The sequence below is a fragment of the Carcharodon carcharias genome, chromosome 22 (genome assembly GCF_017639515.1).
Source record: "Carcharodon carcharias isolate sCarCar2 chromosome 22, sCarCar2.pri, whole genome shotgun sequence".
Taxonomy (NCBI): domain Eukaryota; kingdom Metazoa; phylum Chordata; class Chondrichthyes; order Lamniformes; family Lamnidae; genus Carcharodon; species Carcharodon carcharias.
The window spans coordinates 40,600,699-40,616,897 of record NC_054488.1 but is presented as its reverse complement, the minus strand read 5'-3'; the positions used below and the strand labels follow the sequence as shown (position 1 = coordinate 40,616,897).

Sequence of the window (16,199 nt, the reverse complement as noted above, 5' to 3'; positions counted from 1 at the left end):
AACAATATGTGGAATTTATCAGAAATTTTCATTCCACACATATAAAATTAGCTTCTCAGGGCCTATGAGGGGATTTAGCAATAATTATGAAGCTCATACGCCATTAAAAAGTCAGTTACACCTCATTTAACAAGGTGATACCTTTTCAAGGGTTTTTATTGTGAGACTAACTTTCTAAGAGTGGAAGCTCTTTTCAATTCAATAGATTTCCCACTGATTGCAGCCTAGGGGTGGTCTCAACAGCGCACCCTCTGGAGAAGCATAGAATCACTGACAGCAGGTAAGAAGTTAGGGATCGTGTGACGAGTAACTCATCTCCCAACTCCCCAAACCTGTCCGCCATCCCTCCTGACTCCCCAAAGTCTGTCCACCATCTACATGACACAAGTCAGGAGTGTGATGGAATACTCCCTAGTTGCCTGGATGAGTGCAGCTCCCACAACACTCAAGAAGCTGGACACTGTCCAGGACAAAGCAGCCTGCTTGATTGGCGCCACATCCACAAACATTCACTCCCTCCACCACCAACACACAGTAGCAACAGTGTGTACCATCTACAAGATGCATTGCAGGAATTCACCAAGGCTCCTTAGACAGCACTTTCCAAACCTACGACCATTACCGCCCAGAAGGACAAGGCCAGCAGGTAGATGGGAACTCCATCACCTGGAGGTTCCCCTCCAAGTAACTCACTATCCTGACTTGGAAATGTATCGCCGTTCCTTCACTGTGGCTGGGTCAAAATCCTGGAACTCCTTTCCTAACAGCACTATGGGTGTACCTACACCACATGGACTGCAACGGTTCAAGAAGGCAGCTCACCACCACCTTCTCAATGGCAACCAGGGATGGGCAATAAATGCTGGCCCAGCCAGCGAAGTCCACATCCTGTGAATGAATTTAAAAATAGAATCAGCCCAGCAGCTGTTGACTCCAGAAGTGAAGATATAACTCGTCAGTCAACATCTTTAAATAGTCTCATAAGTGGTTCACGATTATCTTAATTGGCAAGAGTCAACATGGAATGTGTACAAAAATTGTTTGCTGCAGCAAAGATCCATAAATATTGACCGATCCCATTTATTTGCAATGTGGAGAAAATGATCATACAGTAATTGAGCTAAAGAAAACAGTAACCTTTCAAATAAGTGTGATTGTAAATTATCTGCCCTCAATATTATTTTGTCTTTATTTCCTGAGAAACATATGTCATTGCCCAGCCATTTTCAGCTGCTTCATCAATGACCTTCCCTCCAGAATCCACAAGGACCGTCCAATCCAGTCTGAAATCAACTAAGTCATCCAATTTAAAGATCCGTATACAACTGACCTCTTTTGGACTCTTAACCTTTCCTCCCATTTTGTAGCTAACTTGTGTGTGCATGTGTGAACTCTCGAATGCATGTGCATGACAGAATCGGAGCATTTCTATTATTTGTATTTAGATCTGGTGTTAAGCATAATAAATACTAGTCTTCTTTTAAAAATTTACAAGAAAACCAACATGTGTTTTTTTATAGTCATAGCACTTAAACAGTTAAGCACTCACTAAATTGGAGAGTGTATTAATTTTAAAAACACCTGTTGTGGTCAATCGAGGAGTGAAAAAAGCAGGGAATGTTTCCACCATTCTCACCTGACCGTAACACTGAGCCACTGAATGGGATGTGAACCAGTTGGCTGTAAAGGTCTAGAAACAGAGTGGAGCAGCAAAATTCAGTTGAGACCAAGAGAAATTTTTGGATATGGTAACCAGACGGCAGAATGACCTGCAAGGAAATAGCTGCAGCCAGCAGGAAAAACAGGCCTACGATAGTTTGTTTTTATAGTACACATAGTCTAAAAGCTGAGTGAATGCAGCTGTGAATTCAAACAAGCTGTTTGTGTGTGGGCGGCCTCATATGTTGTTCAGTTTTCAGTAGCTTTGGCCAAGCTCAACAAGTTTTTATGCAATTTATGAATCTGCTCCCTGTATTTTACCATCACCTGCTTTAATTCTCTATGGAGTGATTGAGGCAGGGTGTTGAATACTTTCAAGTTGTACACACAGTGACCAAATAGTAAGTAGTAGTCATACATTTGAGTTTTTAAGATTGTGTAGCAAGTGGCACTGGGGATTTTAAAAAAATTCTTGTTAATCAGGTGTAGAAAATTTTAATTGGCAAGAGTAAACATGGAATATGTACAAAAATTGTTGCAAAGATCCATAAATATTGACCAATGCCATTTATTTACAATGTGGAGAAAATGTTGGTACAGTAATTGAGCTAAAGAAAACAGTAACCTTTCAAATAAGTGTGATGATTGTAAATTATCTGCCCTCAATGTTATTTTGTCTTTATTTCCTGAGAAACTTATGTCCTTGCCCAACCATTTTCAGCTGCTTCATCAATGGCCTTCCCTCCATCATAAGGTCAGAAGTGGGGATATTCACTGATGACTGCACAATGTTCGGTACCATTCACAACTCCTCAGACACTGAAACAGTCAGTGCCTACATGAAGCAAGGCCCGGACAATATTCAAGTTTGGGCAGGTAAGTGGCAAATAACATTTGTGCCACACAAGTGTAAGGCAATGGCCATCTCCAGTAAGAGAGAACCTAAGCATCTCCCTTGACGTTTACCAGCATTACTATTGCTGAATTCCCCCATCATCAATATCCTAGGGGTTACCATTGACCAGAAACTTAACTGGGCCAGCCGTATAAACACTGCAACCACAAGAGCAGGTCAGAGGCTCAGCACACACTAGAACAAAGCAGACATTTGATTAGGCACCCCATCCACCACCTTAAACATTCACTCCTTCCAACCCCACTGCACTGTGGCAGCAGTGTGTATCATTTACACAGTGAACCACAGCAACTTGCCATGGCATCTTCAACAGCACCCTCCCAATCTGACTTCTAAGGCCTAGAAGGACAAGTGCAGCAGATGCATGGGAACACCACCACCTGGAAGTTCCCATTCAAGTCACACACCATCCTGACTTGGAACTATATCACCACTCCTTCACTGTCACTGGGTCAAAATCCTGGAACTCCCCTCCTAACAGCACTGTGGTTGAACTACACCAAATGGACTGCAGTGGTTCAAGGTGGTGATTCACCACATTCTCAATTGCAATTAGAGATGAACAATAAATGCTGCCTTGCCAGTGACACTTGCATCCCATGAACAAATAAAAATCCTTAAGTATGTAGACAGGACATACAAAAAATGCTATAATAACCAAGTGGATCCCTGCAGAGTGCAGCTCAAATCCAGGCTTGACATGAGTGTAATTCTGTTCCTAGCAATTTGATAGCAAGGGAGGAATTAGCACAAAACATGTAATCTAAATATATTGATACCAGAGCTAGGCACACAGCAAAAGAAAATCTCAGAGTTCAAACAGGCTTTTTAGCCCATTAAGCTAGCTCTATTGTGAAGACCTGCAGTGAGCAGACAGGGCCTTGTCCATCTGAAGGACAACACGACCAAAGATGCAGCACTCCCTCAGTACTGCAAGGAGATATGATCTGAAATATGTGTTCCAAGCTGAACTCATAGGTTTCAGCCTCAAAGCTGAATGATAACAACTGAACCGAGCTGACACCAGCTCCACAGGGAACACCTTCCTGGCATTGTTAGATTTTATCTACTTCACTTCTTTGTCCACTAAGCAGATATAAAAAAGATCTTCAAACACAAGGGAAATAAATAGTCACCCAGAATTGAGGGGAAGCACACACAGCAAAAGTATTAATTGATTAATGCAGTTAACTAGAAGTTAGCGTATATCGAAGAAAGGTACCTGGCCCATGGACTCATCTTTAGTGCCAGTCCACGGCTGATACAGAACCCAGCTCCTCCTGTAGCAAACCAGAACTTCACGGATGTCTGAAGGACACAAACAAGACCATGTTTCTACTATACCATTTACAACAAAGACAGAGCTAAACTGGTACAACTTGTCTGGTCAGGCAGTTCCAAGTTACATTTTTAATTTGAAAATTTCAAGCATCTGAGTCTGGATTTCTTCAGGGCCAGAATTCCAGGTGGAATTGTGACAGGATCAGCTCAGGGAGCCGATTGCCAGAACTCAGACAGAAAATGGCAAATACAGACAGGACAGCTTGACACATCAGTATGTGGCTCAACTTCCTGCCATTAAAGAAACGTAACAGTAATTTTGACATTGGCATATGGATTCTTCTACCGAATTCTTACACAGGTCGAGAATCTGTTATCCGAAACGCTTGGGACCGATCGCGTTTCAGATAATTTGATTTTTGGATACCACATATAGAACTAGGCATACTTACAATAGCCTAAAGCCTAGGCTGGCTATAGTCTAAAGTAAAGAAGAGAAGATGAGAGCAAACAGAAAATAACAAGACAAAGAAAAGCCGGCAACGCCCAGTTCAAGTGTTTCAGGTACTCATATTGGAAGTGGTGGAGATCCTATCCTAAAGTTTGTCTATTGCAAGATATATGAATTGTTTCAGGGAAATCAATTTGTATCGTACGCAGCATGGTTTCAGTTTCATAATATATTTTATATCATCCGATAAATGCTTACTGACAGATTAGGGAGCCTTTGAACTTTTAAAGCAAATGTCATTCTGTTTAGCATCTCCGTACACCAACCTGCTTAAGCTCTTGTGCTTTAACTTTAATTGGTTGCCAAGGTTTGTGTTGGCTCAGTCAGGGGCTTCCTGCGCTAAAGGTAGGGTGCAGTCAGTGAGGGTCATGTTGGCTTGGGCCACGTTGGCTCAGTCAGGGAATTTCCACACTGAAGGTTGATGCAGTTCAAAAAAAGTGCGGTTTTTGAATGTTTTTGGATATACGGATAACGGACATTCAACCTACGTACTCATGTACTCAGGTGAATGATGATAAAGAAAATTCAGTGGATGATGAAAATGATGCATCAGAAAACCAGCCATTCCCTTCCTTGCAGCAGGTTTTAGCATGTGTGCCTGAGCGTACTGGATTCAATGTTGAAGTTAAATGGCCTTAACAACAAAAAGATGGTACCGGGAGGGCAACATGCCAACCTATTTGGACATGAATCAAGCTATTGATGTAATCCTAAAACGTGTCTTGGAAAATGCATCTAATCGACGGATAGTTTGTTGCTGATGTCTGTTCAATGATCAGGCAAAAGCAAAACAAGTATCCAGTCCTTTTCTTGACCCAAGGCTATTCTAACATCTATCCAGAGCTGGATCTCCGGTGCCAAAGCACAACAATTGCGATGAGTTTTGCACAGTCAAAAAACATTCTAGGAATTAATGTTCACACAGAGGACTTGCTACGAAATCTGGACTACAATCAATAAGTCAAGTCAAAAGAATTGGTCATTGGCTACACTTACCGACCCATCACTCTTCACCCTCTCTGCTGCCTCCACCGGATGATCAAGGCTTGGTCTACCAATATAAATATCTTGTGTGTGCGAGTATGCAGATAACAGGTAGACCAGACTGCGAATATTTACATAATTATCATCATCAACATGGCAAAACCACCTAGAAAACAATGTTAAAATAGAAAGGGCTTAATATTTAAGACAATATACAGCTATAGGGATGAGTTTTACGAAATTGGAATAAAAAAATTTTAATTTTGATTTATTACAAAATAAATTAATCTGTTTGCAAAATTAAAAATGGAGACCTAGCAAGCTCCAACATGTTTCACAGAATAAAAGTTGGGTTTTTACAAGAATTTAACAGCTTCATTATTACTTTCACACATACCAGCCTTTTGTTTTAATTTATAGATTTCTTTCAAATTCTCAAACTGCGATGGTGCGATTTAAATTAATGTTCTCTGGGTTATTAGTCTATGCTCTGGATTACTGGCCCAGTAACATAAACAGTACACTTACATGTCCTTTTTAGCAGTGTTATGGCGCAGCCAATAGTAAATGCTGAGTTGTTTAAAACCCAGAGGGAAACTTGAAACAACTACCACAACTAATTTTGCAATTTGTATGTTTTGCGATGCAGGCTTTGAATTCAGTAGTAATAAGACCACCTAACTTTATAGGTTTTTACAAAACTAGATTAAGCACTTACTGACAAGAAAAATGATTTCTAAGCACATACATATGTCTACAAATTACTACAATAACAACCACCAAATCCCCTAATTAATCTGACTCCCACTTACAACTCCTTTGAGGCATCATTAAGACTCATAGATTTTAAAAGACTCAGGCAATGAAACATGATACCCTGAACAATCCAATTCAAAGTGAGCTTTCTTAACTTCGGTTCGTTGTAGACAGCAGCTTGAGGTGTAGATGCTGAAGGCTTTTCACACTTGTTAGATCTTAGAATGCCTACACTTACACCCAGCCTTCGCTCCTTTATACATATTTTCTCCTCTGAATGCAAATTCCCATCGTTTCACTATGTCTTTGGACTTAACCCTTCTAATAAGAAAAATCTCTCATAGTACCAAGTTTACCAGTAATCTTTGAGAAAAATAAACACATTGGGCAGAATTTTCTCCCTGTCGGGAGGGAAGTTGATGGGCTGGCGCATGCAGGCGCGCTTCTGATCGGCGTGACACCATTTTACGTGGGCGACCCATTAAGGCCCGCCCAGTGTGACGTCCGCAGGGAAGCGCTATGTGCTCCCTGCGCGGGCGGTGGGGGAACCCCTAAAATCAAGAGTACGTTCTTTCGTGCATGCGCATGAAAGAGCGCACTCATTTCCCTGAGGCTAAGTGCTGCCTCAGGGAGATCGGCCCTACTTCCAATAATATTAAAAATAGAAAACAAAAATTCCCTTACATGTCCCCTCATGTAACAACGTCACATGAGTTGGGACATGTTCATAATTTCCATAACAACTTCATTAAAATTTTTAAAACCCTACATGAAACCTCATCCCGCCAGTAGATGAGGTTTCATGTTCTTTCTAGTTACCACCGGGGCTCCTGGCCTGCCCGCCAACCTTAAGGTTGGACGGGCAGGTCCTTTAATTGCTTAATTGATCCTGTCAGAGGCCTCAATTGGTCATTGACAGGTCGGTAGGCGCACAGCTGATTTTGCTGCGCCCCCGCCTTCCTGAAACTTTAAATGGGGTGGGGTGACGTCATGAGTTCCGCCCAACATCATCTTGCATCATTTTGTGCGTCGGTGAGCGGGCCCTGCCCCCGCTCGCCAATGGTAAAATCCTGCCCACTGTTTCTTAACTTCCCCTGGCTAGGTGTAATATTTCACTCCCTCTCTTTGAATCCAAGTTAGCCTGGTTTATTTCAAAATGCAAATGTCCTTTTACACCTTACATTCTAAATATCCCCCATGTTTACCTAATTAACATTTCAAACCTAGTTCATCTTCTAATACATCAAAGCCTTCAGACCAGCTGCCTTTAGTCCAATTAAGTCTCACACACACACACACATAGACACAGATACCACATGACAATAAATTCTAATAACATTATTACATCTTCCCGACAGCAGTCAACATTCCCACCTTTTGTGGAACAGTGCGTTGTAGTTTCAAGCATTTTATTCCTGTATCTCTTAGCTACAAACTGTTAAAAAGAAAAGGAAACGACTAGCTTCCCTGATTGAGTAAGCAGGAAACATGCTAAATTAGTTTTGAGGTTGTTGGCCATTAGAATCTTTCAAAATAAAAAAAACGATTCTGGTCAACCAAACCACAAATCTTCCAAAGTAATTTGCCTGTGCTAAAGAAAACCAAGAGAAAACATATTTTGTTTGCAACAGACTATTTCTGAAACTGGAATTATTAGATTCCTAAAAATTACACAGCGTTTTCATAATGAAAACCCTTTTTCATCTATTCTTTTCCACAACAGAGTTTTGTGCCAGAGTTGTTTAACACTTAATATGCCATTTCTTCAATTTAATTTTTTTTACAAAGGCTTTGTCACAATACAGCACTTTGGTATAATAGACCACTACAGTAAGCCATGAAGGTTGATATTAAGAACCTCTGGAATAAAAACATTAGGTTGTCTAAATCTTTTAAAGCTAACTTAAATAAACTTGCAAAATCTGTCAACGTGTCTTTAGCTGGTTGAATAGCATCAGAAGCCACATAGCTCACAAGGCAAACGCCAACGTCTAACTCACTCTGTCACTTTATTTTTCTATGAACTTTAAAGTCCTGTTGTTTATTCCTGTGATTTTCAGACTTTCCTGTATTGGGAAGGAGTGGGGGTGCATTTGAGAAAGGGGAACCACTAGGACAGCTCCCCTATCCCCCACAACCAACATCTACCGCCCCACAGGCCCCTAATTTGAGCATCGCCTACCCAAAAGATTGCAGGAAATATTTTTTTTTTTAAATCGTACAGTAACAGAAAATATTCTTGTAAGCCAAAATTCACAGAAAAAAAACAATCAAACATGGATAACGTCAGGGCCTCCTAGAGGAGACCCCAGTCTGAAAACCAATAGTGCATCCTATTAGTTGGATACAAGCATACAGTATAACTTCCTAAACATGCTTACTTTTTTTTGGATTCAATGAACTTGTCATATTCAACAGACATCTTACAACAAAGTGCTTGGCGTGTATGTGCAGCAGAGCAGTTTGTGTTAATCATGCGATCTCCTAAACAAAGAGAAAACAGAAAGAAAAAGTGATTAGTTCATCATTTGAACAACATCCAAAATTACTCTCATCCGGCTCAATCTGCTTTTAGTTGAACACGTTGGATTAAAAAAGTTTTCTTCCTCTATTTCTAAAATATATACTTTATATTAACAATCATATACCACAAACAGATTCTATTTAAAAAAATATTTGCTTTTTGAAAATAGTGGTGATTATAACTCAGTAAATTCATTAGCCTTTCCCCTCTTCATTTACAAGACTGTCTTGAAAGAACAGGCTCCCCATTATGAGCCTTTCCAACACACCATGACCTCCAATCCAAAATGCATGTTCTTTAAGGCACCTTGAGCAATACAGAATTGATATAAAACTGTACATTATGTTACCTTTTAAAATAACTCCCAAGATAGCTTTGCAAGAAAGAAAAAGAACTCGTGTTAATATAATGCCTTCACATTTTCTTAAAGTACTTCGCAGTCCAAGAAGTCACATGTTCACGGTTGTTATGTAGGCAAATAGTAGGGTCAGTTGTTTAAATACGATCAGATTTATGCTGAAACCAAACTGATATTGCAACATTTAAAAAAAAATAAAGTACTGTGAGCACATCATTTTCTAAAACAATCACCATTTTGTGGAGCAAGTTCTTTAGCTGTTTTTGACATGGTAACTTAATTAACCTTTTTCTCACATAAAGAACTGACATGCAGCTGTATGCTGGGTAGAAGCAGATAGGATGGTACAAGCAATCAATTTCTCTATAACTGTTACTATCATCACAAGTAACTACCAGCAGTGGTTGAGTTATGGACCCAAAGTCTTCACCTTTGGACCTTTTCCAGACTGTTCCAAAGGATGAGGCATGTTGAAACTGAAACTGCTCTCCTTTGATGATTACTCAATGGGTTAACAAACATACAGAAACACTGCTTCCAATCGCTGTCTTACTGTGTCTTTGTTTGTTGTTGTGTATTATATATTCAAGCAATGCACTTAATTGCCCTTAACAGACCTGTGATGTTGCTCGTTCCTTGGCAACTAGGAAGCAGAGCCACAGTCATTTTGTTGTGCCTGCTTAGTAAGCATTCCTTTCCTAAGGAGCATTGTGTGCATGGATTCAACTTGATGACTTCAGGATAGGTTAGTGGGGAAGGGGTAGCATGCAGCACCACAATCATTGAGTAAACACTTAACTAATTATGGAGGTCTACAGATCAATGATAAGACTGGCAATATCAGCGCCAGATGAGAATACTTCCCCACCTGAAGAAATACACTTCCATCATGAAGCACTTCATCGGTAGCCTGTTGCAGAAATGATAAAATTTATCACTTCATAACTTGGGCACCAGTGATCTTCAGATTAAAAACTATGACTCTCCAATATATGATGGGAAGACTTATTGATATTAAGGGTGTGTCTCAAATCCTTAGAAAACTTGTGTGACAGTAATGAAGTCACTAGTTTTCAGACCACTCCATTATGCTCAACAAGGGAAAGTGTCTATACTGAGGAATGAGGTACCTGTCCAGGCACCACTCCATGAGAGAACTGAGACATGCCAGGTCAGATATAGGTATACAAGTCTCATGCAAAGCACAGTTCCCTCTTCCCATCAGCAATAAGAAAAAGGCATGTAAGACCAGTTAAAACCATCTTCAAAGTAACATCTCTTTAATTTGTTTATGAGATAATTACTCAACCATCTATTCTAGGAAGGTTATAGGATTCTTTCAATATTATATCAAAATGTTTTTAAAGACTGTAAAAAATGGAAATAGGTCACTTTGTGTGTACAAAATTTGAGCTATTTTTATTTTTTACGCAAAGATTAATTACAATTTCACATTGCCAGGCAATTTACAAATGAAATGTACTCAGAACAGATGTAAATGGAGAATAATTTATCATTTTTTTACATCAAATCTCATCAGTGGCAGTTGCAGAACTCAAACTGTAAGTGGTTTATTGAAAGTTTCTGGAGAATTTCAGCTAATCTGTGAAGGAAGTCAATGAATGGGGCTACTGAAATACTTGAAGGAACTAGGTTAGACATCTGAACAGCAGCCAATCCACTTCCCAGTGGAGTAAGGACAGCAGGCTTCTTCACCAGTTGGTAAAGTTCCAGGATAAATTCTTGCTTCTCTACTTACCAGCCTTTTCTCGTAATTCTTTGTCTTCCCCATCTGTGAATATGAACGTCTAGGAGAGAAAAATAGTAGTATTAAGGGACCTTCTAGTCATCCCTGTTGAATTTAGCATTACCAAAGTCAACTAAGTGATGATACAGACAGCTTTGCATTTGATATTAAGAGTTAAACTCACATATGCTCATCTCAAGTGAACTGATATTTAAGGATAAAAACAAAAAAAACTGCGGATGCTGGAAATCCAATACAAAAACAGAAACAAAAACAAAAACAAAATTCTGTTTTTGTTTTGAAATTTAAGGATATCCGTCTCCATTGAAATGATCGATTGCTCGACCTATAAACAGAGGTGAGCGAAACCATAAATACAAGGGCCTGAATTTTACATGGGAGCTTAACAGGGAACTGCGTACGCCAGCATTATCCCCTGAAACTGACCGTAACTTCAGGATTAAGCACCAAGTGCAGATTAACGAGGAAATCCTGCAGTTTGTGGTCTGTCACTTACTGCTCCAGGGCATGCCACGCTGTAGTTTCCCCCTGCCACATCCCCCCATGATCCACCAGAGCCAGGAAATCAGTTGATGTTGAGAGAGCTTCACCATTTCTGCTCTCAATCACTGTTAGGCATCCCATCTCGTTCAATCAGTGTAACTAGGCTTTTAGCAACAGAGTTATAATAGATCTGAACACTGTATCTAGCCCTGAGAAAATTTTTTTATATTTTTGGACTGTTGTTAAGTGTCATCAGCAAAATTAATTATTAGATTTTTAAACAATCTTGGAAGGTTCTCTGTAATATTTCAGCTTCTGTCACCCAAGGTGCACATCCCAATCTTTATTTTGCTGCACGTACTATTTTTAAAAAGTTATTTAATTATTATTGCTTTTCATTTCCTGGCGACTGTCTATTAGAATTCTTTAATGTGGTTGGCTGCCTCGGCAGCTTGATGACATCACTGCAGCTCCACACTGGGAATCCCCAGCATAGAACGCTGCAGTCTACTGCATGGTGAGAAGACCATGGGGGCTGCTCGTGTCTCTGAGGCTTTCTTCAAGGCCAGTAGTGAGCATCCTTGTTTCGCTGCTGACCACAAAATCCAAACCTACATTGTAATCTTTCTAGTCTACTTGTGGTACCCATGATTTGGTGATATCTTGATATGAAGACTGAATCCAGGTCTGGTCAGTGTATTTAATGCTTAGTGGAACAGGATGAGAGGTTTTTCTTTCAATAAAGTAATTTGGACTTTTCCCCCCCCACTTCCCTTTCATCCATTGCATCACGCGTAATAAAGGAATCACTTAGAAGTCTGCCACTAGTGAACTTTGACCTCTTGCCAGTTTTATTCCTTCTGCCACCAATAGAATTATTTATTTTCTTTCATTCCACAATTACCAAAATTCATCTGAAATAAATGCGATAATATATAACTACTACGTAAAATCTGTGACCAATTTCAATTAGAGAGCAATGTACAGTTTTACACAACACACACTTTAAGCATCACTCTGGGAATATTGCAAAACTTATAGTAGTTGGTTATAAATGGCAAAGGCTTTAACCCTTTTACAAATGAGGAACAATATTTCTCCGTAATGCAGGTTCTCCCCGTTTTTCTAGATGTTAGTTTTGTAAGAAATAATGTCAATGTTCTCATAGACAAAATAAAATGGAGGACTGAGGTATAAAAGTAGAATAGTGGTTACTTTTTCAAAACCAAAAGTCTAAGCAAAAGCCTTCTTAGGAATGAACACCCTTGCAAATCTACACAATTATACAAATGTTATTTAAAAATAGGTTACCAGAAATTCAGCTATGGTTACAGTAAGCGGTTTGCCTATGTTTAGACTGAGTCAACCTAATCCCCAAATCTTGAGGGAGTTGAAGGATTTAACTGTGGATCATAAACTACTGCACATTTTTTTAAAAGAAAATGATGGCTCAAGCTAACCCTGAACAGCAAATAATTAAAATTTAGAGCCATTAATATTTGGTCATGTATCATATAGCTTATTTAATATTAGGTTGCTCCTCCTGGTTTTGGCCTCAAATCATATAACTAAAGTTCAAGGTTAGACACACGGATAACACTATGTCTGTTCAAAATTCCACACACCAACAATTATGCTCTGCTGCACAACATTTCCTCAGTACTGCGCTATATATTTATCTTTTACACATGGCTTTCTGTAATGGTCACACTCCCACAATTCTTTGCTAGGATAAATATTGCACTTGGCAACTGAAAGCAAACATCTACATCACATGGCGCGTATCCCTGCCATGTTTTCACTTGCAGAGTCTTAGCAGATGTAAAACTAACCATCCACTAGGCTTCCACGTGAAGAACTGAACAAATGTTTATGTTAACCCAAGGATTGCTGGCTTACCTTGCACATTTGTTGGATGGTATTGTGGCATAGGATGATTAATGCACCAATTCACAATGCCACAGAATGGTAGGATGTGGATTTTTATTTACAGTCATCTCCTGACCTTGGCTGCAGCGGGATGGTGCTGGGCAGACAATAGTCAGAAAGAAAAGAAATAAAAAGGAAAGTTTTTTTTGCAAAAATATACTTTATTCATAAAATATCTAAAAGAACATAACGTCCTAGAGGCCCTGTAGGAAAAGGAGATGGTGGATCCTGTCAGAGCAGGCTATCAAAGTCATTTGGCAGAATGCCTCATTGCCAGAACTTTCAAACAAACACCAAGACGTAGCTTGGCTGGTGGTAAGAAAGGCCCTCCCTGTCAGATCCTTCCTACATGCTTAGAGTCCTATCCCCTCTGTACATTGCCCTTGAGGTGCCTGTGAAGGGAAAGAAGCTGTTGTTCACCTCCTTCTGGAATATGCCTTTGCAAAGAAGGTCTGAAGAGAGAGGTTATGTTGAGGTTCATCCCAAGCAGTTCTGTGATGCAGGTCTTGGTGCTCTATGAACTGGTCCCAGGAACGCACACCGAAACAAACATCAAATGCAGCTGAGGGATCATCGACACAGTGAAAGACACTCTTTTGTCTGCCCAAAATTCCAGTGCAAAGAGTTGTCCTCGACCAAGTGTTGCACACTGGTACATTTTAAGGTTCAAGGCTACGCGCTGAGAGATGCACTAAAGCTTGGGGCAGGAACAATGGGGAAAGGTCACTTTCTAAGACCTTTCAGCCAAAGTGCACTAAAGGGCTGGAAATTGTATAGAATCCCAAGGGCTGTATGGCTCACATTGAATGTATACAGTAAATATTTTTTTATATCATAATTGTATTGAAGCATATCAGAGTGCAACATGTTCTATGTAGAAAATTTGAATATCATTGTACTTTCTGTAATGACTATCTTGAAATGTTTTGTAATGTTCTTTTAAATAAAAAGGGGACGTTTTTAATCTGACCACTTATGCACAAATCCTGGCACTTAGTCCAAAGAACCAACAGCTGGGATGTGGTAAACCTTCCTTAACTTAGAGGTTGGTTGCCCAAGAAGGAGTAAAGTAACAGAAGAATATTTGAGATGGGTAGAAGAAAGTTCAATTTTCTTTTAAACAAAGTTTCCATTAAAGTTTAAAAAACGCAGCTTTTAATATCTCTTTTTAAAAGCTGGACATTCATTTTTTTCCAATTTAGCTTCTGTGAAGCATACTGGGCTTTCTTTATATAAATGCAAGCTGTGATCCAAAATTCAGTCCTAACATCACTCCCCTTTTGACTTAGTTTCACTCTATTTTTGTTATAATTTCTGTTCTTATTTTTCCTTACTTTCTCTTCTGTCAATATTTGGCCTTTTTATTCTCCTGTTCCCTATGTTCGTTTTTTTCAGCCTCTCCTCTTTGGCCAGAGGAAGCAGTTGGAATGAACTTGCCTGGAGGAAGATGCTCCCCTGCAAGATAAACTCAATACGATATAGGAAAACTGGAAAGAACTTCAGTTTATGAGGCTTTTATCCTTTTCTTTCATGAAACCAACAACTAAAATTAAGTTAAAAACAAAAAAACTGCGGATGCTGGAAATCCAAAACAAAAACAGAATTACCTGGAAAAACTCAGCAGGTCTGGCAGCATCGGCGGAGAAGAAAAGAGTTGACATTTCGAGTCCTCATGACCCTTCGACAGAACTAGTTCAAGTTCAAGTTCTGTCGAAGGGTCATGAGGACTCGAAACGTCAACTCTTTTCTTCTCCGCCGATGCTGCCAGACCTGCTGAGTTTTTCCAGGTAATTCTGTTTTTGAACTAAAATTAAGTGTTGTCTGTGAATTATCCAGTGAATATTAATCACAATCTTATTGTCACCTGCAATCTTTTTGATGTTGTTGAGCATGGATTCTGGCACAAGTATGTTATCATAAGGCCATAAGACATAGGAGCAGAAGTAGGCCATTCGGCCCATCAAGTCTGCTCCGCCATTCAATGAGGTCATGGCTGATCTGCTAATCCTCAACTCCACTTTCCTGCCTTTTCCCCATAACCCTTGATTGCCTTACTGATTAAAAACCTGTCGATCTCAGCCTTGAATATACTTAACAACCCAGCCTCCACAGCCCTTATGGTAAAGAATTCCACAGATTGACTACCCTCTGAGAGAAGAAATTCCTCCTCATCTCTGTTTTAAATGGGCGCCCCCTTGCTCTGAGATTATGCCCTCTGGTCCTAGACTCTCCCACAGGGAAAACAACCTCTCAGCATCTACCCTGTCAAGCCCCCTAAGAATCTTATGTGTTTCGATCAGGTCTCCACTGATTCTTCTAAATTGTCATCTGTACGACACTGCTCTGCGAGTCCAGAAACAAGAGATGGCTTATCTCCACACCATATTAAAATCGACTTCAGTACTTCACAAAGTGTAGTTGACAGTGGAAGCAATTAAAATGAGCTTGCCTTAAGATCCTTAGCTTGGAAAACATTCCTGTGTATCCACTTACAACAAAATACTTTTGGTTGGTAAACTCACATGTATTCAGTGTGCATTTCCCATCAGTGGGCATTGTGGCAGTCATGACTCTCCATACAGTTCATGAATGATGTTTTCCGCATTAATAATTGCTGACTTGGCGAATTACCACAGATGGCTACAGACTCCTGTGGAATTATACCCCTGGGTGAACCACTTGCCCGAGGACAGGAGAAAATTGGCAGGAACAAAAACTCAAATCCCCGGAGTTGTTCATTAAGCAGTTTGGTGTGCAGCCAGTATTCTCACTGGGTTGGCTATTCCATAAAGTTCCCTGGGTCAGAAAAGAGCTCCCTTGAATAATCTAACTTGCAGCCCTCCCTAAGCATTTCCAGACTTTTAAAAAAAACATAGGAATAGTGCATGAGCGAACCCATCATTAGTCCCATGAATACACAAATGACTGTAGAATTAATCTTTTAATCCATTCATGGCATTGATATTTTACATTTATAAAAATATAGTCAACTCTCTTTCTGGTTCAACCCTTTTTTTTGTATAAACAAAT

At 39.8% G+C, this 16,199-nt stretch overlaps 1 protein-coding gene across 1 annotated transcript in view; it reads right to left on the bottom strand.

The window, feature by feature from the left end:
* Positions 1-16,199, bottom strand: part of rfng (RFNG O-fucosylpeptide 3-beta-N-acetylglucosaminyltransferase) — a 43,042-nt gene that overhangs the window by 11,360 nt on the left and 15,483 nt on the right. Inside the window, exons 2-5 of the mRNA XM_041217392.1 lie at positions 10,749-10,797; positions 8,489-8,591; positions 5,364-5,517; positions 3,798-3,883 (exon numbers count right to left, since the gene is read on the bottom strand). Of these exons, the coding sequence (XP_041073326.1) occupies positions 3,798-3,883; positions 5,364-5,517; positions 8,489-8,591; positions 10,749-10,797 (392 nt within the window). The remainder of the gene's footprint in view (positions 1-3,797; positions 3,884-5,363; positions 5,518-8,488; positions 8,592-10,748; positions 10,798-16,199) is intronic.